This window comes from Eulemur rufifrons, chromosome 11, assembly GCF_041146395.1.
Source record: "Eulemur rufifrons isolate Redbay chromosome 11, OSU_ERuf_1, whole genome shotgun sequence".
Classification (NCBI taxonomy): domain Eukaryota; kingdom Metazoa; phylum Chordata; class Mammalia; order Primates; family Lemuridae; genus Eulemur; species Eulemur rufifrons.
In genome coordinates this window covers 11388332-11410195 of record NC_090993.1, presented here as the reverse complement: position 1 = coordinate 11410195, position 21864 = coordinate 11388332, and the positions used below count along the sequence as shown (strand labels likewise).

The following is a 21864-nucleotide window of genomic DNA, read 5'->3' as shown; positions in this document are numbered from 1 at the left end:
TCTGAACATCTAGTGTGCCCAGGATTTTGTCTTCTATTCTCTTAGTGGTTGGATGGTGGTAAAACCCCAAAGTGTAGACTTCTAGTATTGTCAATTATCCCAGAGAGTGACAGCTTCAGGACTACTTCACCACCCTCTTTTTAGCTCTCTCTTAATTTTGGGGGTTTGTCTACTTATATTCTTGGAATCTCAATTACGTACTTGAAAGGATATTTGTTGAAATATATTTATCATCTAGATGTTTTGTAGCAGGAAATGTGATCAGAGTTTCTGTTCTACCACGTTTCCAGAAAGACAAGTTTTTTTGCTTATTCTCCTAAGCAAAGGATAGTAGTTAACTCAGTGTTTTGTATTGTCAAAAGTACTTATGCCAATGACTTTACTCAAAGTTTTTCAACATTTATTATTGAAAATGATGCTTATGGCTTTATTATTTTAGATGGGACAAAATTGTATAATATTGGGTTTATGATAATGTTACCTCATTTGGTTTTAGGCTACCTAATTTCATTTTATTTAATCGTCATTATAACTCTAGGTAATAGATACTGCCATCATACTTTTTTTTTTCGGTTGAGAAAAACAAAATAGTTGCCCTAATTTCTATAAGTGGTGAAGTCAGAGTGAATCCATATATATCTGATTTCTCATACTATGTTACCTTGCTTTTTCAAGTGCTTGGCATCTTTCCATTTTAGTTTTGTTTTACAAACATTTATTTAGTTTCTATGACATGTGAGGTGTCATAAAAACTTAGTTATTATATATTTACTACAATCTTAGGTGTAGAAACAGTCATTACTGTCAAAACATAAGAAATTACATATAATTTCAATCCAACTTGGAAAATACTGAGAGGTAGGCACAGATCCTACTTATGATCCTCTTAGTATGTTATATCATCCAGCACTTGTATGATTTAGAGTGTTTGTTTTTGAGTTGCATTTTAATTTCATTTTTAAATATTGTTTTTGCTTATGAGGTTAAAGTTTGACATATTCCACATAAAAAATGGTGAAAAGTTGCAATCATTTGAATTTTTTTCTAATATAGAGTTTTCAACTATGTTAATCTGCCTTTGATGGTTTTCTAAAATAAGAATAAAATATAGATCATCAAGTAGAATATAAAATAAATTCATGAACTTCAATAGAGTGTTGGAAAATAATGTCTTAATAGACCAAGATACCTGAGATTTTCTAAACCAGCAGCAGCACCAATAAGATACTTCTCTGCCAACTATTGCTAGAGCTATTATGATAAGGGTCTATCCAACTCTTAATTAAGCAAAAGGACTACAAATCCATTTCTCCTTTATAAGTCACATCTGAGGTTATAGCTGTCTTCTACAGATAAATATTAGTAAGGAAAACAGACACTCCGGTTCCCCATCGGACAATATTTTTGTAGTGGGTGTCCATGGTGATTGGATATTTGTTTAGATTTAGTAGTCCACTATCTAGTGGTGTTAGTTGATGCTACGGGAGTATCTAAATGGAAGAGATGAGAACTGAGGATTGAACTCTGGGAAATGCGTAGTAATTATGAAAATGTAGACGAGGACCCTGTGAAAAGATTGAGGAGCAATCATCAAATAGGAGGAAAATCGGGAGCTGGGATCTTACAAGCCTAAGATGGAAGGAGTGGTCAAGAATGTCAAGGAGGAGATCAGCTTTTGATAAGAGAGACTCAGCTTGCAGTGAGAGAAGAGGAGAAATGGGCTGGAGGAAGATGCAGCTAAGTTTGTTCATGGGTGTCAGGAGAAGGAAAAACATTGTCATTGGAGGAGTGAATCCATGACATAGTGGCCCATAATTTAACATCCACTGGCAAGAAAAGTCTTAGAGGTTTCAAGTTCCAAAGATACATCTGCTTACCTTGTGTTATACCATTTGAATTTGGAATGAAATTCAGATCCTGAGCACCAAATAGGCATACTACCTAACACCTGTCCCCTTTCCTTATTTAATTTTACTCTTATTTTACTTCAGTGGCTGCCAGAATTAAAACTATGTGTATGTTTTATATAAATAGCTTGTAACCTGGGTGGGATTCTATTTAACAACCTGTTTTTCTCCAGCAACTTGAAAGCATATTTTCTAAAAACAATTCCATATTTTTTTGGCCAAAAAGTCACATATTCTGTGATCTTCAGATTTTCCCCTGTACATTGTGAAAATTAAATTCTTTGGTTTTATTCTTCTTTTCTCTTTTTAACTTGCAGTATCTACTTTGTAGATATGAAAGGCAGAGGTCTCAGTGACTTATGTGAATACTCACACATACTTTCCATATTTTCTATGCATTCTGGAAGAATCTTTCAGCTTAATCCTCCAGCTGACTTTTTAACCTTTGTCTAGGTCAGTTATGTTATTAATATTTAGCTCATCTGTTGCATTTTCTTTAAAGGTCAACCATTATATTTTTAATTTCTAAATATGCTAAATATATTTCTTTAGAGTTGCTTCCTCTGATTTGGCATGAGATTAGTATGAACTCTAGTTAAGGACACAAATTAAATTTACTTTTATGTTTTCTTCTGTGCATTCTATTAACTCTGACTCCTTAAGTTTTAATTGTCTTTGTTGTGGGCTTTGTGATCTCTCTTGTAGGTATTAGGAGGTTTCCTCAAATATTTGGACATACTTGATTGACTTCCCATTTCTTATTGGCAATCCTTGTTTGCCTATTGTCAAATGTAGGTTCTGATGAGAGGAGCCTCCCTTTTGTAATTACAAGTTCACCATTGAACAAAACAGGTTAGAGCTGCACTTCTTTTGCCTATGTACACAGTGTACCATCATAGGAAAGAGAAAAAAATTTGAGATGGGTCTGGGGAGACATCTTAGTAATGCTTTGTCCTAGCGAACTGGAGGATGTGACAAGAACAGGTCACTGAAGAGACAGCATAGGATACCTGCCTTATGCTAGTTGATCTGAGTGTCCTTCATGTTCTATGGATGTGCAAGAAATCTAGGGTAAGATTTAGGTCCAGACAAATCTCAGGAGTAACTACTGACATTTTAAAGAGACATTGTAGAGAAGAAAGTATTCCTTGCCGAGGAAACACATGTGGAAATTTGGGAATTGGTATACTATTAGCTAATGGATCAGACAGACTGAAGAGGGCAGGCAAGGCAATTTTAAGTACTAAATCTGCAAAGGATATTAAAAACATATACTACAATTAAAACTATTGCCTTGGGTATGAGTAGGTCCACAGATTAACCTGGGAGAGAACAAACACTTTATAAGTATAAATCGGATGTCTTGGTCCCGACTTCAATAAACTCAGTTGGCCCTGGCAGAATATTGCTGCCGCTCAGGGAATATGTTGGCCAGCCCTAACTCTTGCATTTTTTCCTTAAACTTTTATATTGAAATAATATTAGATTTACAAAAGAATTGCAAGGATAGAGCAGGGTGTTCTCAAATGTCCTCTACCCAGCTTTCTTTAATATGGCATCATACATAATTATGACATACTTATCGAAACTCAAAAATTAAAAATGGTACAATACTGTCAACTAAACTACAGATTTTATTCAGGGTTTTCCATTTTTTCCTCCTAATAATGTCCTGTTTCTGGTCCAGAATCCAATTCAGGGTACCATGTTGCATTTAGTTATTCTATCTCCGAGTTTCTTCCAATCTATGACAATTTCTCAGTCTTCCCTGATCTTGACAATGCTGAGGAGAGCTGGTCAGGTATTTTGTAGAATGTCACTCCACTTGAATGTGTCTGATGTTTTCTCACAATTGTGCTAAGGTTATGAACACTTGTCTTTTTAGAGCTAAATAGCCCATTTCCTCTTTTCTGCTAACTACCTAGTGGTGGGATTTTTTTTCTTCTCCTTACTGTAATTTCTTAAAAGTCCAAGCTTTATTAGGTTACTCGCCTCATAGGACTAATTTTATTTTCATTTCACAATAAAATCAATGAGAATATCTTCTCTGTGGGTGCAACACACTAAATTTTGATAGCGTAGAGGTCAGAAATAAAACGAGTCAGTGATTAAGGAAAAGCCCACATTTCACTGACTGTCTGAAAAGGCAGATCTCAAATAGCCACCACATATTATCACCATCGGTGACTATTGGACAGTTATGATTACAAGATGGGTTATTTATGAGGAAGAAGTTGCTCTTCTTGCCTAGAAATGATTTTGAAAACTTTGAAGGTGGTCAATAAACCACTCGATAATTTGTTCCAAAGAATTTTCAATACAAAATATAATTGAAAGAGAAAACAACCGTTAACTCCAAACGTCTCTCAATCAGATAGACAATGTACAGTGTGTTTCCAGTGAAATAACCTAATTGAGTTCAACTGAAATACTGTTTTCCAGAGCTCATGGTGCTTAATTCAGTATCTTGAATGCAAATGGTTTATAGTGATTCAAGGGAAATAAGGCAATAAATTTGGATTTTTGAAGAAGACATAAATTCTATACAGACAACTCAGGGATTCAGGACTGAATTATTACTTTTCCACGTGGTAATCAAGTGGCATGGCTTGGTTTTATGACAGCTCCCTTTTTTCTCGCCAATGTGAAATTTTACTTTTGTGTGTGTATGGAACAAAAGCAAACAAAAAAACTGTACAAGTTGCAAGGTGATCATAGTTCTGATAATGTTAGTTGAATAAACAATTTCTGGGGTGTGGGTTGAGGTAGGATGGGCTGCTGGGATATTCAGTTTTGCCTTTATTTTTTCTCTAATATAATTACAGGGGTGTATTATTATATTGTGGGCCAGACAGTGCAAGCCTGTTTTGAATTCTTACTGGAACTCAATGAGGCATGCAGGATGGGGTGGGAGGACTTTACTAATCGCAAGAAACACAGAACCTTCTCAGGCTTTGATCTCCAAGTCCTGAAACTGGAGCAGCCATTTTCCTTGTTAGAGTTTGGAAGGGTGGGCTGGTGGCCCTGCCGTGCTGTGATGAGACGCGTCGCTCCTCTCTGGTGATTTACTTCCCTAAAAGGGCCTCTATACACAGCAAACATATGCCTCGGAATGAGAAGAACCTCTCATCATAGTGTCTCCCACAATAGTGCAGAATCTTTGTCTAAGTAACATGGTAATTGCGTGGCGATCTACCAGAGAGAGGCACACAGACACTCAAAGTGCAAGAAGAGGGATTTGCTATGATGCTGGCCTGTCAACTCTAGACTCTGTGGGAGCCTGAGAATTTTCCATAATCGGAGTGGCTACTAAGAGTTAGGTGCTGTAGTTCACGGTGGTTCCCCTTAAGGCTGGAGTCCAAGTTGATGTCTTAAAGCAGAGCTAGTGAGCAGTCGAGAGCCATGCAGCAGCAATTCCTTGAGCCTCCTGTTGAATTAAGCTGGTGTGTGTGTATTTAGGATTGAGGAGTAGAAGTTTGGTATAATAATTGGCTATTTCTACCTCATCGTTATGGCTTGGCAAACCCAACATGGTTACTTTCTGGATGTCTAGTGGGATGGGTGGCCCTTTACCAACACAGTTCAGAAGAACTTGGAAATAATACCTGAGGAGGAAAGCCAAAGGTGTGAACTAGAAAAGGAAAAAAAAAAAAAAAAAGAAACATTTCCTGTAGATGTGCGTGGAAAAAATAGGAAGAAAAATAATGCCTACAATACCTTAGAAGGAAGTTATTCTTACTAGCTTTCTAGATAATACCACTATACTAATATGTATCTACATTCAATTTCCTAGATTGTGGCCCTAGATTTTAAGCCTTTTCTGGGAGAGGACCAAAGGCCTGACTGTAAAGCAAAGGTCAGAATCTCAGGGGGAAAAGAGATCATGTTATCTGATGGAGGACAAGTTGAGATGAAGCCAGGCAATTTTAGGTACAGGCCATAAACAATGTGGGGTGCTGGCCCTCACACTAGCAACTTAGGAAAACTCTATTTCTTGTAGACAATATGTTTTCTATTCCCTGAGCTTCATTTTTCTCACCAATGATCTCCAAAATCTTTAAGGAAAATGTGAACCAAAATTATTTTAACCATGATGACTATTACAACTGGAACTGGATCTTTTTAGCCATGATCAAGTAACTTATAGACAGTTATGGAAAAACCAATGAAACATTCTATAGAGTTCCATATGGAAATAAGGTAGATACCAAAGCAAAAGCTTTCCCTATTGTCTTGCACTAAAATTGACACTTGGTTTCTTCATTCAGAATTAGCTATGTTTACTGGGGCATTTTGAAGCCAGTTACTCATCTGATGTAATCACTTCCAGAATTCCCCTCATCACAGAAGCAGAGTATTGATATGTCATCAAAAACTTTTGTAACTTTTTTTCCTAGTTCATTTTTGCAAGGTCATAAGGAACCTGTTATTTTTCAAACCATTCTGGTTGTAAGAGAAAAAAGATTAACAACAAAAATGACTTCTCTGAAAAAGCTCCAGCTCTCCCATTAACCAACACTGAGTTCAGTCAAGCCATTTTTAACATGTCTAAATGGCTCCATCTACAACGTGATTACCTAAATCCCTGCCAATGCTAACTTCCTAGGAGTCCTGGAATGTTATCTGAGTGCGGAAATTAGTGTTACCTGCTTCTTCTCATTTCTGTACTGACCTGTGACGTTATGAAAAACCTTGTGATTTTTGGGAACATGGAACTTCATTTAACTACCTGTTTTATATTCCCATAAGCTATACAAGTAAATGATGACACCATTTTAGATGATATGATACTGAACGTTGTCCTGTTAGAGATGTGTGCTGGTAATATTTATGGCTATTAAAAACCCCAGGTGCCGTCCCTGCCCTTGTATCAAGATCAAGATGCTTTTTATCCAGCTCTTATTACAGATATTTCAGAGTGCTGGGCAGAGATGTTATCAGTGAGGTGACAGTGAGGTCATCCTCTTCACAACACAGTAGACAGTTAGGAAATAGTTTGGGGAATGTCTAACTGTTCAAGCCTTTTTCATGTCAAGTTTACGTACATTCTGTGCTTGGGTAAATGTAATAAATTTTCAAAAAGTCTCCTTTCCTGTGTCCAGAGTAAATGAGGCACTCACCTCTGACAGCCACTCCAAAGACCTTAACAGCAATGAGGGCCAAATTGGTATATTCACCCAGAAAACGGGAGCTTAAGAAAAATATGAACATTTCCCCAGTAAAGATGGTGAAAAAAATGTCCAATTTTCCTAGACGGGATTTTTACAATCAGGCATAAAGTATTTTCATTACAGTATGATTTTTAAATGAGTTTTTGTGGGGCTGAGAACACACTGCTTCCTGCACATGAAAAAATAATGTCCTTCCATCCAAGGGGTACCATTTAGACATTCATAACCAGAGTGCAGTTGGAAGACCAACTTACATTATGAATCTAAACTTATTTCGTGGCATAGATTCAAAAGATGTTTCCAGGAAAAACAAGATGAGAGGAGTAGATGAAATAATTAGGGCAGAATGATGTTTGTAAGCACCGAAGCTGAGATACACGTATGTGAGCATTCATTACCATGTTCTTTGTGTATGTTGCAATATTGGTATAAAATTTCTCAAATGATTGCATTGCTTGAATTTGGGTCAGGCAGCCCGGAGTTGAATCAGGGAAGAGGACAACCGCATGTGTTTGAGATACACTGAGACATTTCATGGGAAAAATTAACGCTGATAGAGGAAAGCTCCCTCTTCCCTTTTGTTACCCGAAAGATCTGGGTTCTTTCACCTGGTGAGTAACCAACAACTGTCCTGGAGAACTTGGGTCTTGATCAGTAGGGGTTGTTACTTGCAAGTAAGAAGAGCATCAGGAGTATTCTCCAAAGCAGTGTCTCCTGGAGGGAAAGTGGCATGGGGTTTTTATGGGGCAGTGGAGAAAGAAAAAAAAAGTGTCATCCCATGTAGGGGAGGGGTTCCCACTGCATACGCGTCATTAGTTTGTCACGGTAGCACACAGGTGCCATGTTACGGTAATGAAGCTGTAACTCCCCCTGGGACGGAGACTTTAGCATGGCAATGAGGAAAGCTCACTTGAGTTCATCCATACGCTGCCAGGGTCTACCAGGGGCTCCTTTCAGCCAGCTGGGTGGCCACAGGCCTCGTGCACGAAAGGCTGCAGAACAGCTTGATTGTCTAGTTGGTTGAATTTCTGGAACCCAGAGAGCATCCCTTTCTGCTTCTATTTTTGAGCCCTGGAGAAGGGAAAGCAGGCACGTCGCTCTCTGTTGACCAATGATGAGCCTGAGAAGGGTGTGACTTTCTCCAGTGACCAGCTCTGTTCCCTGACTGTCCCTCCCACACGGGATGTGCCTGCAAAGCCCACTGGCCAAGGCAAAGGCTTCCTTCCCCAAATTCCAGCCTCTCTCCCTCTTTCTCCCAGAGCACTTCTGCCACCTCCTAGGGCGTTAGAGCTGGGAGCAGCCAGCCAAGAGTGCTTACAAGAGCCTGCAAAATCTGGGGACAACTATGAATTTATTCACTCACCTCTCACCTGTATGGTTGTTTCGTGTCAACTCTGATTTGGGCATTATAAAAAGAAGACCTGAATCTATCAGTGGACTTTATGTCCTGGAAAAATATTTATTCCTCTCCGCCAGATGCTTCCTCTGCCGTGTTAATGGCAAAGGGTAACGTGCTCTTTGATGTTTAATGGAGCCGACCTGATTTATTTTATTCGGACTCCTCAGAGCATCACATCACCTCCCTGAGCAGGCTTGAAAATTCCCATGGTACGGCTAAATTTATTTCTCCCCCAAAATAAAAGTGACACCGAAATACAAATGAGAAATCGGATGTTGCGCTGATGAGGTATAAAATGACAGATGATAGATGTGTCACAGGTACCCAGCACAATCCTTGGCAATTAGCAAATGTCCAATTGGTATTTGAGTGTTTAATACACCCCTTATTATGCACCAATTCTCTTTCATATTAAGACAGACAATAGAGTCCTATTATTACAGGAAATGAATATTCCCCGAGCAAGGAAGAGCTTTCTAAACTTCTTAAACAATTTGGGACATAGTGATTTTCTTTTTTGGGTCATTGGAGGTTTTCAAGAGGTCTGGATGACCCTCATGACAGGGAAATGACAGGGGTGGGCCGGGTGCCCGGTGACTCTGAGGCTCCACCATCGTAAATACAGCAAACTTGTTGAGCTACAAGAAAATCTGACAGCGTTAAAGGTCTCAGGGACGTGTCTGGGACTGTCGTGTACCCACCTCAAGTAAAAAGCTCAAGGTTTTATGATGAGTCCCAGTTACACGTTAAATGGAAAAAGAAGAGGATGAGAAAGTTAGTTAAATAGTTTAATCAGAGCAGTTTTACAGTTCTAAAATTAACAAGCAGACTTGTAATAAAAGAGCTCCAATGTTTGCAAAATGATCTGGCTTCCATTCTGAATCTGTCTTTTTAATTGTAAAGATTAGCATTACATTTAAAAGGACTCAAAATGGAAACAAAAAAATGGAGTGATTTAGTATTATCATCCACGTTTCGTGATGCAACTGATGAAATCCCTGAATGGATATTGCTTCAGCTTGGATATTAAAAAATGGCCTGACAAGAAGTCCTTAATCAACAACCGATCACAGGTGGCTCAAAGAAAGACAAAAACCCAAAACTACCGTCAAGTTCAAAATGTATCACATTGTTGGTGGATGACACTGGCTCCAAATATACAATTAAGCCCACGACACTTTATTACTATGGTTATAATTATCGTGAAAGTTCTCTCACGTTGATCAACTTGCTTCTGAAGGTTTTTCTTTGTTCATTTAAACTTGCATAACATGCAATGGATGATTTCTTTTGAAAGTGTATTTTTTGCAGTCTTTTTGTTTTCATACAAAGATTTCATAAAGTTGCAATGTCGCATCAGAGCATTACCAAAATAACAGCAGGAGCACACGGGGAGGGCAGATGTGAATTTAGCTGAATGAGAAGAGCCTCCTCTCTTCCTGAGACGTACCACCATCTTTTGAAAAAGGTGTGCAAACTGCTTTTCTTACCCTCCCCCACCAAAGAAAAGAAGATAGGGGAAAAAAAAAAAAACTCTCAAAAATCAATCTAACTAAGAAAGGAAATGTTGACATAAAGAAAATAAAGATGTGTTTTCATGCACATTTCTTCTGCATAGCTCAACCCACATATAGTAAGGCACTATTTCCCTTCGCGACTGGTGTCCACGGCAATCTCATAAGTGCTACAGTGCTCTGTGACCATTAGACAGTTCCCTTCCAGGATGGCGAAATAAAGAGGCCGGGTGAATGTGGCTGCCACGTGTCTCTGTGAAGGTCCCGTAGCTCAAAGAGACATCTAAGAGTCTCCAAAGAAAATCTGTCCATGTGTGTTATGATAGTGTCCAGAATGGTTTTCTTTCCAGAGTTCCTATGTTGTCTGGTTATGAGTTTAGATTATTCCGCAGTCTTTATTCTCAAAGAAAATACACATGGTGGGGGGGAAACACGGCCAGGTCTTCAGACACAGAGCTTCGATGCTCCCAGGGAGCACACCATGCCGGCAATTCACAAAATCAGCACGATGTTTCCAAGAGAGCAGAGAGATTGAGAGAGGGGGAGAGAGAGTTTTGGTTTTTAGAGGTGATCAGGATGTGAGTTTAATTTAGCTGGTCTTCATACTGTTTCCGGAAACAATCTCCCGCTGGGAAAAATTCCCAGCACCTTTCCTGATACATCTTCCAGACATAAGATTCCTGTCAAAGTAAAGGAAATGTATTAACATTTCCCCCCAAATCTGTGCGAACACAAAAAATAGGCTAGAAACTCAACTTGGTTGTTACATGTACTTTGAGAAGTCCAGGTTCATTTGGATCAGCAGTCCCCAACCTTCTTGGCGCCAGGGACCGTGCTGGCGTCAGGGGTGGTACTGTGGTACTGTGCCTCAGCCCAGGGCTTGAGGACGGCAGATTTAGATAGATCCTAACTATACCAGACCTTATTTACTCTACTACTAAACAAATAATCTTCACCCTGACTATAATATAATTAAAAATATATATATGGTATATATTTTTGAGGGTTCTCTTAAAATATTAATCATTGCATACTTCAAATTCATGCTATGAACAATTTGTGGTGAACACTCATGCAAGAAGAACTTCAAATAACTTAAAAACCTTAGACATTTAATGTGTAGTCCTTTTTAACTAACTGTAACACTGCGGGTTGAAGTTGATTTGAAATCATCTATCTGATTAAGCAATCAAAGACATTATACAATAATTAAGAACACAATTTTCTTATAACAGGGATTTCAAAACCCAAACCCAGCATTTTCAGTTAATAAAAGTTTACTGTTTTAAGTGAAATTAGAATTTTATTTTTTTTTAACAAAGGCAATCTTTTTCACCCACATCCAAGATAACAGGAATTTTATATCAAGATACCACAACTGGTATCTGAAAATAATTCCAGCCCTTACTGTTTAATGTCCACATTTTGTTCCAACGTGATAGACAAGTGTAGGGTCTCTCTAATCATCTCTTTCAGAAGATGACATATAGTCTCTGTTTACCTACCTGTCCTGTGTGTTCTGTCTCATCTTTGTTTATGAGATACATCAGAAAAAACCTACAGACACAGAGAGACTGATCAGAGATGCACTGTATGAAAATATCAGTGTAAACACAGCATATTTTTATACATGATATGTTGCATTCAATTTTGGTAGGCACAGAGAAAACACCACATAAACATATTTTGGAACCAGAAAGAGGTAATTGACTTTTCTGATCTGACCCACCATTTCACCCTAGAGGCACTTTGGCTTCAAGTTAGCGATAGACACATTTTTGTCAGAATCGAATCAATACTCATGAATTTTAATTGACGACTGGCTTAATAAGCAGTTGTAATTTTACTGGTCAAGTACAACTGAATATAGTTAAACCATTTTTCCCCCTATAATGCGACTCTGCACCTGTGTACCTCTTCTGTTTGATATTAAAATTGGGTCAGAAAATGAGTAAGAACAGCATTTTACCAAACTATGGTTTTGGCTACTCCCAAGTAATGCCAGGTATCTAGGTTAAAAAAAAAAAAAAAAAAAAAAAAAAAGGGCAGCTTTTAACTGGGTTTCCAATAGTGCCTGAGATCTATAAGTCCTTGGGGGAGAAAAATGCAGATTCACGTGTCTCTAGGAAGCAGCTGGAGGAGCCCTGTTTGAAATGAGAAACAAGGGCAGGACTCCCTGCGAGACTCTGCTCCCCCCTGCCCTCCTTCCTGTTTTAAGTTTTAGGAAGTGTCTTTTACGTGAAGAGCAGCAACTTCATTTCTTTTTTTTTTTTTTGAGACAGAGTCTCGCTTTGTTGCCTGGGCTAGAGTGAGTGCCGTGGCGTCAGCCTCGCTCACAGCAACCTCAGACTCCTGGGCTCAAGCAATCTTCCTGCCTCAGCCTCCCGAGTAGCTGGGACTACAGGCATGAGCCAACCATGCCTGGCTAATTCTTTCTAGATATATTTTTAGTTGGCCAGATAATTTCTATTTTTAGTAGAGATGGGGTCTCGCTCTTGCTCAGGCTGGTCTCGAACTCCTGAGCTCAAACAATCCGCCGCCTCGGCCTCCCAGAGTGCTGGGATTACAGGTATGAACCACCGCGCCCAGCCAGCAACTTCATTTCTTAAGGTGACCTGCTCCAGAGGAAAAGAGAGCCACGCCACCAGCTAGCTGTTGGTCTTTCTCGCAAAGAGTCTGCAGCCATTGTGGAGGAAAAGCAGCTGCGCTCTCTCCTGTTTCTCCAGCTTCCCGAGACGGGGGACTGGTGGCCGGAGGGGGAGGGGGAGCGGGGACGTGCTCACTCACAGGTAGTTGGCCAAGTTGTGCTCCTGCAAAGTGTGGGTTTCAAAGCCGTGGGGCACCGTGTCGAAGTAATCGTTGCCGATCCCGCAGATGAAGCATTTGGTCTAGAAGACAAAGGCAAAGAGGACAATGTCAGAGAGGTAAAAGCAACGTCTTTTCCTTTAGTGTCACTCTTGTTGGTGACATTGGCTCAAGTTACCCAGACAGGATTAACTGTGCCCTCAGCTCTTGCTGCTCATTTAGAACCTACTTGAACAAAGTCTGATGACCAAGGGCAAAGGTGCGGACCGCTTTCTTCAGGGCTGTGCCAATCAGATACCGAGCTGTGAGGCGTCCCCTGGGTGATTCAGTGAGGGCTGCCACGGGCCAGGCACTGTGCTAGCTACAGCATTAACCAGGGGACGCGTACGGGGAAATCTTTCATCTCTAGGAACAAAAGTGCTTGGTCTTTTTGCTTCCCCCTTCTCCGGCCCATCCCTCTCTTGCTGCAGAGTCACCCGCTGGCCTGTTTCACAAAACCCACGGAGAAGCCCACCCTCCATTCCATCGTTAGAATTTCGTGTGCATCAACTCAAATGAATTAAATAATTATCGTCCCTGGGTGACTCAGACGCTCCTCTCTCCCTGCCCCTGAGAAGCTGTTTGATACCAATGGGAGCTTGTTTATGGTGCTCTGGATTCTAGCAGCTACAATCACGATGGTGATGATAATTTACAAAATGCTTCCTGACTTATTGATCGACAACTGCTAAAAGCAGAGAGGCCACATCCAGCAGTTTGGGGGAACAGTCAGGTGTTTATACCACGCCATCAGTGATGTCCCTTAAACTGAACAGGTTCGAACCACACTCATCAGCTTCACCCATGAACCTGCTCTTCTGCTGGGTTCCCCGTGTGGCTAACTGTGCCCCCACCCACCTGGGGGCTTGTGGCTGAAACCTGGGCATCCCCAGGCTTGCTCCATCCTCATCTTCTGCATCGGGCCCGTCTCCAAGTTCATCTCACTCCACGTCCCAAACCCTGTGGGAATCCACCTGGCTGCTGCACCCTCAGTGGGACGTCTTTAGCCAAAGCCTCACAACCTCCCTCGCGGAAAATGCTGACAGCCCACTTCCCTGCCCTGGTCCTGCCAGTTTCTAGTTCCTTTCCCGTATTTTAAACGTTAGCTATCTCTTAAGAATGCAAATCCGATCACCCTGATTAAAGCCCTTTTCTTGTTTCCCACAGCCCGCACATTGGACTGTAAATTTCTCAAATGAGCGATTTGAGGCTCTTCATTTTCCAGCGTTCCTCTCCCGCCTCATCACTAGAATCTAACGGTGCATCTGAACCACTTCCACTTCCAAGAAGAAAGCTGTGTGTCAGAGTCTGACCATGGCAGGTGGCAACGTTCTCACGGACTCCTATGTGAACGGGACCCCTGGGGATAGGGACGTTGCCTAAAATGTTCTGCTCTGTCCCTATCACAACCACACGTCCACAATCCTCAGGTCTCAGCTTGGGCATCCCATCTTCTAGGAAGTTCAGGGATCATCCGGGCGTGAATTAGAGACCACCCCGGAGACCCCAACACGCTGGGTTTTACTCCCATAAAGGGCTCATTATACTGCTTTGTAATCAGTGATTCTATAGCTTTAAATGAATGGTCTCCCCACCCCGTGAGGGGCAGGACGGTGCCCTAGTGCCGTCTGTCTGGACATGGAGTCCCCTAAGGTTCTAGCCCAGCTCGCTGCTCAACCGTATGTGCCGCCTGAAGGCACATACAGGCAGGTGACACCACCCACTGGATGCGTCCTTTCCCTTCTTTCCCCCACGTCCACGGTTCTCCTGATAAAGGCAGTGAGGAAAACTAGTGCCCAGGACAACAAGAACAAGCTGCGGCCCGCACGGAGAGACTTACCTCCATGTCTTCCTTGACTTGCTCCTGTTGGTCTCTGAGCTCTCCAAAGGCATCGATAATTAGACCTGATGTGGAATAAGGACTCAATTTAATCTTTTTTTTTTTTTTTTGAGACAGAGTCTTGCTCTGTTGCCCAGGCTAGAGTGCGGTGGCATCAGCCTAGCTCACAGCAACCTCAAACTCCTGGGCTCAAGGGATCCTCCTGCCTCAGCCTCCCGAGTAGCTGGGACTACAGGCATGTGCCACCATGCCCGGCTAATTTTTTCTATATATATTTTTAGTTGGCTAGATAATTTCTTTCTCTTTTTAGTAGAAATGGGGGTCTCACTCTTGCTCAGGCTGGTCTCGAACTCCTGACCTCGAGCGATCCACCCGCCTCGGCCTCCCAGAGTACTAGGATTACAGACATGTTAATTTAATCTTTATCAACCGGGGAGTAATAATTAAATTCAGAGCTCCCTGGCTAATCCTTCCAAGGGAAACGGAAACATACAACAACTGTGGGAGACGCTCAGAACGTGGTCAGAGTGTGAGTTTGTATCCGCTACCCCTCCCAGGGAGGCGGTGTGCTCGCCTTGGGGACAGAAGGACACGCAGTGCCTGGGGCACACGCTCACTGCATCAAGTGTCAGAGCAGGAGAAACCTCTTGCTCACTTGGCACGGACAGATGGCACGCTCGCTCTCCGTGCTGAAAAGGAGTAGCTGAGACAGAGGGTTCCAAAGTACAGAAACCTCCCCGAATCAGATTTCTCAAGGACGAATTTGCAAATAAAAATAGGACCATCTAAATTGTGAAAAATTTGCTTCCCATCGCTTTTTGCACAAGTTCCTCCTTGGTCAGCTTTCTGTAATTTCATTACTGGAAGCAATCGGGAGCGTACTGCCTTGCAGGGACCGATTCCTTCTCTCCGGTGCCCGGCCAGCCGCACCCTTCCTGCCCCGTGTTTTATGACTTTGCCCTCTTATAAAACACACTGCGGTTTACAAAACACTCAATGAGTCCCTTCAACTTGTCCGTGCACTTTACGAAAACACAGTGCCACTGTAATGCGTGTGGAACTTAAAGGGTATCGTCACACTTACAGATATTTAATTCAAGCCAGAATAAATGTGTTAGGTGGAAAGAGGTGACACGAGTGATTCTTCTGAGAGAGAAAGCCGCCACCCTCCAGGTCACCCTGAAGTAAAAGGAAGAACTGGCGGGTTAAGATGGCACTGTGGTTCTAAGTGAGGACTCTGGAGCCAGACTGCCCGGCTGTGAGTGGCCGTCAGCCCCGACACTGCTTAGCTGTGCCAACTCGTGTGCACTTTGGCCAAGTGACTTAGATTTGCCGTGGCTCAGTTAGTGACTTCCCATGTAAAACAGGAGTAACAGGATCATTCTCACAAGGTGAGCAAAAGGGTAAAATTGGTCCATGAGCTTGACACATAGTAGATACTCGACAATGATAATAGCTCTATGGTTATTTACAAGGCATCGATTATGCGTCAGGTATTGCATTAGGTACCTCAACGAATGTCTTTTTTTTTTTTTTTTTTTGAGACAGAGTCTCACTCTGTTGCCCGGGCTAGAGTGCCATGGCGTCAGCCTAGCTCACAGCAACCTCAAACTCCTGGGCTCAAGCGAACTTCCCGCCTCAGCCTCCCGAGTAGCTGGGACTACAGGCATGCGCCACCATGCCTGGCTAATTCTTTCTATATATATTTTTAGTTGGCCAGATAATTTCTTTCTCTTTTTAGTAGAGATGGGGTCTCGCTCGTGCTCAGGGTGGTCTCAAACTCCTGAGCTCAAATGATCCACCCGCCTCGGTCTCCCAGAGTGCTAAGATTACAGGCGTGAGCCACCGCGCCTGGCTGTCATTTTTTTTAAACCTTTCAACAACCATAGGACTCAGAGATTTATATAATTTCCATTAGACAGACCCACAGATGTTAAACGGCTCACCCACTCAGAGACTCTTGAAGACTCATGAGTCTGAGCCCTAGGGCTGTGATTCAAACCAAGGAAAGTGCTCTTGAAAGAAGACAAAAGAAAACTCCATCCACCCCCCTGACACCAGGCTCCCGGGCTTCTTTGTATTTCCCCCACAGATTTCACAGTGAAGAAACACTGAAAGGAAAAGTTCCATTGGGCTTTTCCAGAACACCCTTGACGTTCTTACCCTACCGTCAACATCAGCTTCGACCATATGCGGCTCAAATTCTAGATTTTCTCGGGCTTCAGGGAGGATGATGCTTACCTTGTATTATGGCCAAGAGAATGACAATGACAAAGAAGAAGAAAGTGATGTCAAAGATGATGCGGTAGATCTCATATTCATCTCCCGCTGGGTCTTCAATTTCATCACCGATGCCGCCTCCGGCACGGACCCCAACGTACATGTGGAACATATAGCACTGGAAAGAGACGAGCGTGTCACCTCGTGGAGGGACCTCGCCCATTCCCAAACTCCACAGACCTAAGGTTCTCTCTCTAGTTCCCAATCCTCTCTCTGGAAATGATGAGAATCTTGGCGTTCAATTTGGACTCTTTTGATTTCAGTGTTTGTCACTGTGATGCAAACACTTGGCTCACACTTGCCACTGTCTTTTAAACAAAACCGTATAGTGCTTACTCTGCTTGGTACCTTGTGTCTCATTGTGGAGAAAATGAAAAAATACCTCGCTAGTATCTTGGCTCCAAAGCATCTGGGATAATAAGACAATCATATTACAACGATCACGTTAAGGGGCACAGAACTATATTTAACGGTATTGTCCAGTTATTTTGAGCATAACAGATGTAGGAAAGGGAAAGTAAAAGTCCAACATATAAGAGGATGAAGTCTTAGAAAACAACCTAGAAAAAAGCAGATTTAATAGCACTTACTCATTCTCCCCTCACCTAGCAAAAATAGAACATAATGCTGACATTCTTTTCTACCTTAATGTACAGGACAAAAAAAGAAAGATGGACAGAGGGGACAGGCTGGGAGGAAATAGCACTTCATTGTTTAAACCCTAAAGCATTCAATCAACCAGCAACAAGTACAGCGGCCAGTGCCCCACGCTGACAAAGGAGGGTCCAGTAAAGTGTGTTTTGGGCAGGGGTCTCAGCCTCCGCGCCATTGACATTTTGGCCTAGATAATTCTTTGTTGCGGAGGGCTGTCTTGTGCATAGTGGGATATTTTAGAAATATCCTTTGATCTCTATCTCCTAGATGCCAAAAGCACCCTACCTCGCAGTGAAAATAAAACATGTCTCCAAATGCTGAACGTCCCCTGGGTGGCACAGCACAGAGCCCGTAAGTCACTGGCTTAGAGCGGCCAGTGTTTTATCCTCACTCAAGGTAAGTCCAAACTCCTGTTTCAAGCCCTCGAATTTTGCCACCCTCCCCTCCACCCAGGCCTCCTCCAGATGCACCGTTCCTGACTCCAGACCTTTGCTGGGACCTTCTCCTGATCTTGTCAATACCCTTTCCCACTCCTACCCAATTCCTGCTCATCCTTTAGGGCGAAATGAATAATCCTCCCCCTGCGAGGCCTCCTTAGGCTGTTCCAGATGCCCTGATTTACTCAATGGTTTCTCCCACCCATTCACAGGGGACAAAAGCCTTAAAACAGTTAGTTTCTTGCCGTGGTGAGACACCCACACCCCTCTGGTTCTCTTCTCCACTTCTGGCCATTCGTTCTGAGAATCCTTTCCAAGATCGTCCTCATTTCCCCACCTCTTCCTGAACGAGTGTCCCAGGACTGGTTCTTTGACCTTTTTCCTCCTGGGACACTCTCTTGGGGGAACTTGTCCAGTTTCATGGCTTTAAGTGTCATCTCTGTGCCAATCATCTCCAAACATGTCCATTTCCAGCCTGGGTCTTTCCTGACTTGGACATCCAACTGCCGGACTCACTCTAGACTAGACTCCATTACAGTAACAATCACTTTGGTCACCGCCCTACTATTGCCAGTGCCCACAATGACGTCCAGCACGTGCTAGGTACTCAAAAATCATCCGTGGGATGAAAGACGAGCGAGTCTAACTGTGCTCATGGGGACTTCACTGCTTCAACCCATAGACCCCAAATGCTCAGGCCACTTTAAAAAGCACAAAGTGTGGGCAAAGAACAGGCCACAAAGGACACCGAAATGCTCACAGTTCAACCATGAGACCAACAGCTCAAGATCTGATAGATGCAGAAGATGAAAAGTTCCCTGGGTCACACGCCTGGAATCTAATGAACAGAATTAAGTAAAGAACGTGTCATGCAGAAAAGAGTTTTGTCAGTCTGGCACACAATAACCAAAGAGCCAGCTCCGCCAGGGCCACCCAGGAACTGGTCTGGAGCCCAGGTACGGAGTCTCTCCGGCGGAGAGGCCAGAACAGTCCTTGTTTAGAGAGTGGCAGATCAGGCCAGCCATGCCTAGCCCAGCCCCACATCTGAACCTCCCAGAGGCTCAAACACTCCACATTCCGGGTACTACCGACTAAATCAATCTCCGCATGTAAAATTTTGAACACGGTCACTTCAAAAAAAATCCCTGGGGACACTGCAGTGATTTCTCTTAATTTGGTGCATAAAACTGTTCACAGTGGGGGTGGGGAAGGAGGAAATTTTATTTCTACTCTATATTCCTCAATAGTGTCTGAATTCTTTGTCTTAAAAAAAAAAAAAAATGTGTGGCACAGTCTCACTCTGTTGCCCAGGCTGGAGTGCAGTGGCACGATCACAGCTGGCTGTAACCTCAAACTCCTGGGCTCAGTCCATCTTCCTGCCTTAGCCTCCCACGTAGCTGGGATTACAGGCACAAGCCACCACACCTTGCTAATTTAAAAAATTTTTTTGTTCAGGGTCTTGCTATGTTGCCCAGGCTGGTCTTGAACTCCTGGGCTCAAGTGATCCTCCTGCCTCATGAAGTGTTAGGATTATAGGCATGAGCCACTGTGCCTGCCTCCTATAAGCATTTCTGATGCAGGGATTCTAGCAGAGTTGAATAGCAGACTTATGGCCATGTTGAAAAAATGCAGGTACATTTGATTATTTAGGCTTAATAAATTACCAAAATTTAAAAGGAATAAAATACACAGGTCACGTGTGGGATACTGACACTGATTTTCCCAGTTTCCTCCTTTACTACCCGGTCAGCCCCAGGCGTAGCACACCGAGGACGTGGCGGTGGAAGAGGCGGCCCTGGTGCGTCCCTAGTCACACACAGCTGTCTGGCTTTCAGCCACCAAATTATCCTTCTGCAAATGCAAATCCTTTCGTCCACCTTTTCTTTCCGTAGCATCAGCCTAAACCTGACAGCAAGAGCTGGAGCTGGAAAGAAGTTCTGCCAGACAAAAAGATGTAAGACTCTAAGGAATGAGGAAGGAAGGTGCCTGGTCTTACGGGAATTGAGAATAGGCAGTTGGTAATTATCAAGATTTTATATTCAGTGGCTTCTCCCTTCCTCCGTCTCCTACACCTGTTCCTTCTGGGGTTGATCACTGTTAATGTTGCCTTTAGAAAACAACCAGGGCCAGTTTCTGGGGGATTGGTGAAGGTGAGCATGAGACCTTTATCTTCGCAAAAAAAAAAAAAAAAAAAAAAGAGTAAAATAAGTGAGAACAATTAAGTGAGGTAATCTAGAACAATTACCTAATTACCTAAGCAGGTTTACTCCTCTAAGAGTGCACCTTTTATCTTAATCGCCTGGAAAGCTTTTTTTTCCCAAAATACATAGTTCTTGATCCCTTCCCTGCAGCCTCTGGCTCAGGGGGTGTGGGTGGCCCACGCAGCCCTGTGCGTTTATAAAGAGCTGCCCTGGGGCCCTACTTCTTCTTCAGACGAACAATCTTATGAAATCCAGTCAGTCTCCCTGGCTATGGAGCCACAGGCATCTTTTCACCCTGCACTTTTAGATTATTTTTCACTTTCTCCTCCTACGTTCTTGTCGAGGAGGTTCAAACTCTATCAGGATACTGCCGGTTTAATCAGATTCTCAGACTCAAAACGCCATAATCCCGGGGAGGAAAAAAAATCAAATCAAATCCCTGTGTGAACCGTGGCGTCTACAACACTGCAGCTCTGGCGCCACCTGCTGTAAATTACGGAGAACAGGAGGGTGAATTGCCTGTTTCTGGAAACCTAAAACGTTCCCAAACGGACCCAGGGAAACAACCCAGAACTACAAAGGCAGGGGAAATTCAGCATGAAGCCGATAAAAGGTGACATAAGTGAGGAAAATTCATCTCAAGAGAGAATACAGACTTCACCCTGTGCAAAGGAAATGCTAACGAGACTGTCATGCGGAAGGGATTATCTTTTGAGAACTGAAGAAATGAAATCTTTCCGTTTCCTATTCCATACTTCTTTCCTGCTGGCTGGCTGGTTTCCATAAGCTTCCACCTTGAAAGAGCAGAGCACTACCGTAGGTGATCAATTACATTGTAAATTCTGGTGGCTTTTTAAGGAAGCCTCTGCGCAAGGACTAGTAGAAAGCAAATTAAATGGGGGGTGTTTGGACTCTAAAATATAAGGTTAATCTAGGTGATATGGCCTCCAATGGCAGGGTTTTTAAGGACAAGCGGCAGGATATGAGCTTGTGCAAAGTGACACAGACACAGCTGGTCACACACAGTCTCAGCCGTGAGGACAGAAATCCCTCAAACTGAAGACAGTCTCAGCTCTAGGCAGGTCCACAGTTCAAAACATCGAGAGGCCTTATTTCCTCATCTTGATGCGAGGCAAATTTCTCATCTTCTGTATTCATATCATGTGTAATTGGGCAAAATCAACCAGGCGAAAGCAGTTGTCTTCCTAAACAAAATCAACAAAGCAATGGAAACACAGGCTGCGAGTGATCGAAACGCAGGCATGGAGGCATGCTGTAGTTACAGTCAGCTATAATGACCACGAGGTGCTGGGAGAGCCTGGGACGTCGCAGGGTCTTATTGTGGCATGAGAGGGGGATCTCAGGTCACACACTCTTCCCACTACCTGCCACAAGTATGAATGTCACCAAAGAATCCTCCTGTGAACTAAAATAAAATTTTAAGGCTCATCCCCCGCCCCGCCCCGCCCCGCCCCGCCCCCCACCGGCTGACTGAATGGACCCTCTCATGGCCAAAGGAATATCCTAAAACTAAATTGCCTGCCAGGCGGAGGGAGGTCAGACGTGCCTCATCATGTCCCCCTCCCGCCTTGGGGACACCCTTTGTAACCCATTAAC

General features: G+C 42.8%; 1 protein-coding gene across 1 annotated transcript in view; it reads right to left on the bottom strand.

Annotated features, from left to right (window-relative positions):
* Positions 1-10575: 10575 nt before the first annotated feature.
* Positions 10576-21864, bottom strand: part of RYR2 (ryanodine receptor 2) — a 467985-nt gene continuing 456696 nt past the window's right edge. Inside the window, exons 102-106 of the mRNA XM_069484586.1 lie at positions 16917-17073; positions 14676-14740; positions 12779-12879; positions 11497-11548; positions 10576-10671 (exon numbers count right to left, since the gene is read on the bottom strand). Coding sequence (XP_069340687.1) covers positions 10576-10671; positions 11497-11548; positions 12779-12879; positions 14676-14740; positions 16917-17073 — 471 coding nt within the window. The remainder of the gene's footprint in view (positions 10672-11496; positions 11549-12778; positions 12880-14675; positions 14741-16916; positions 17074-21864) is intronic.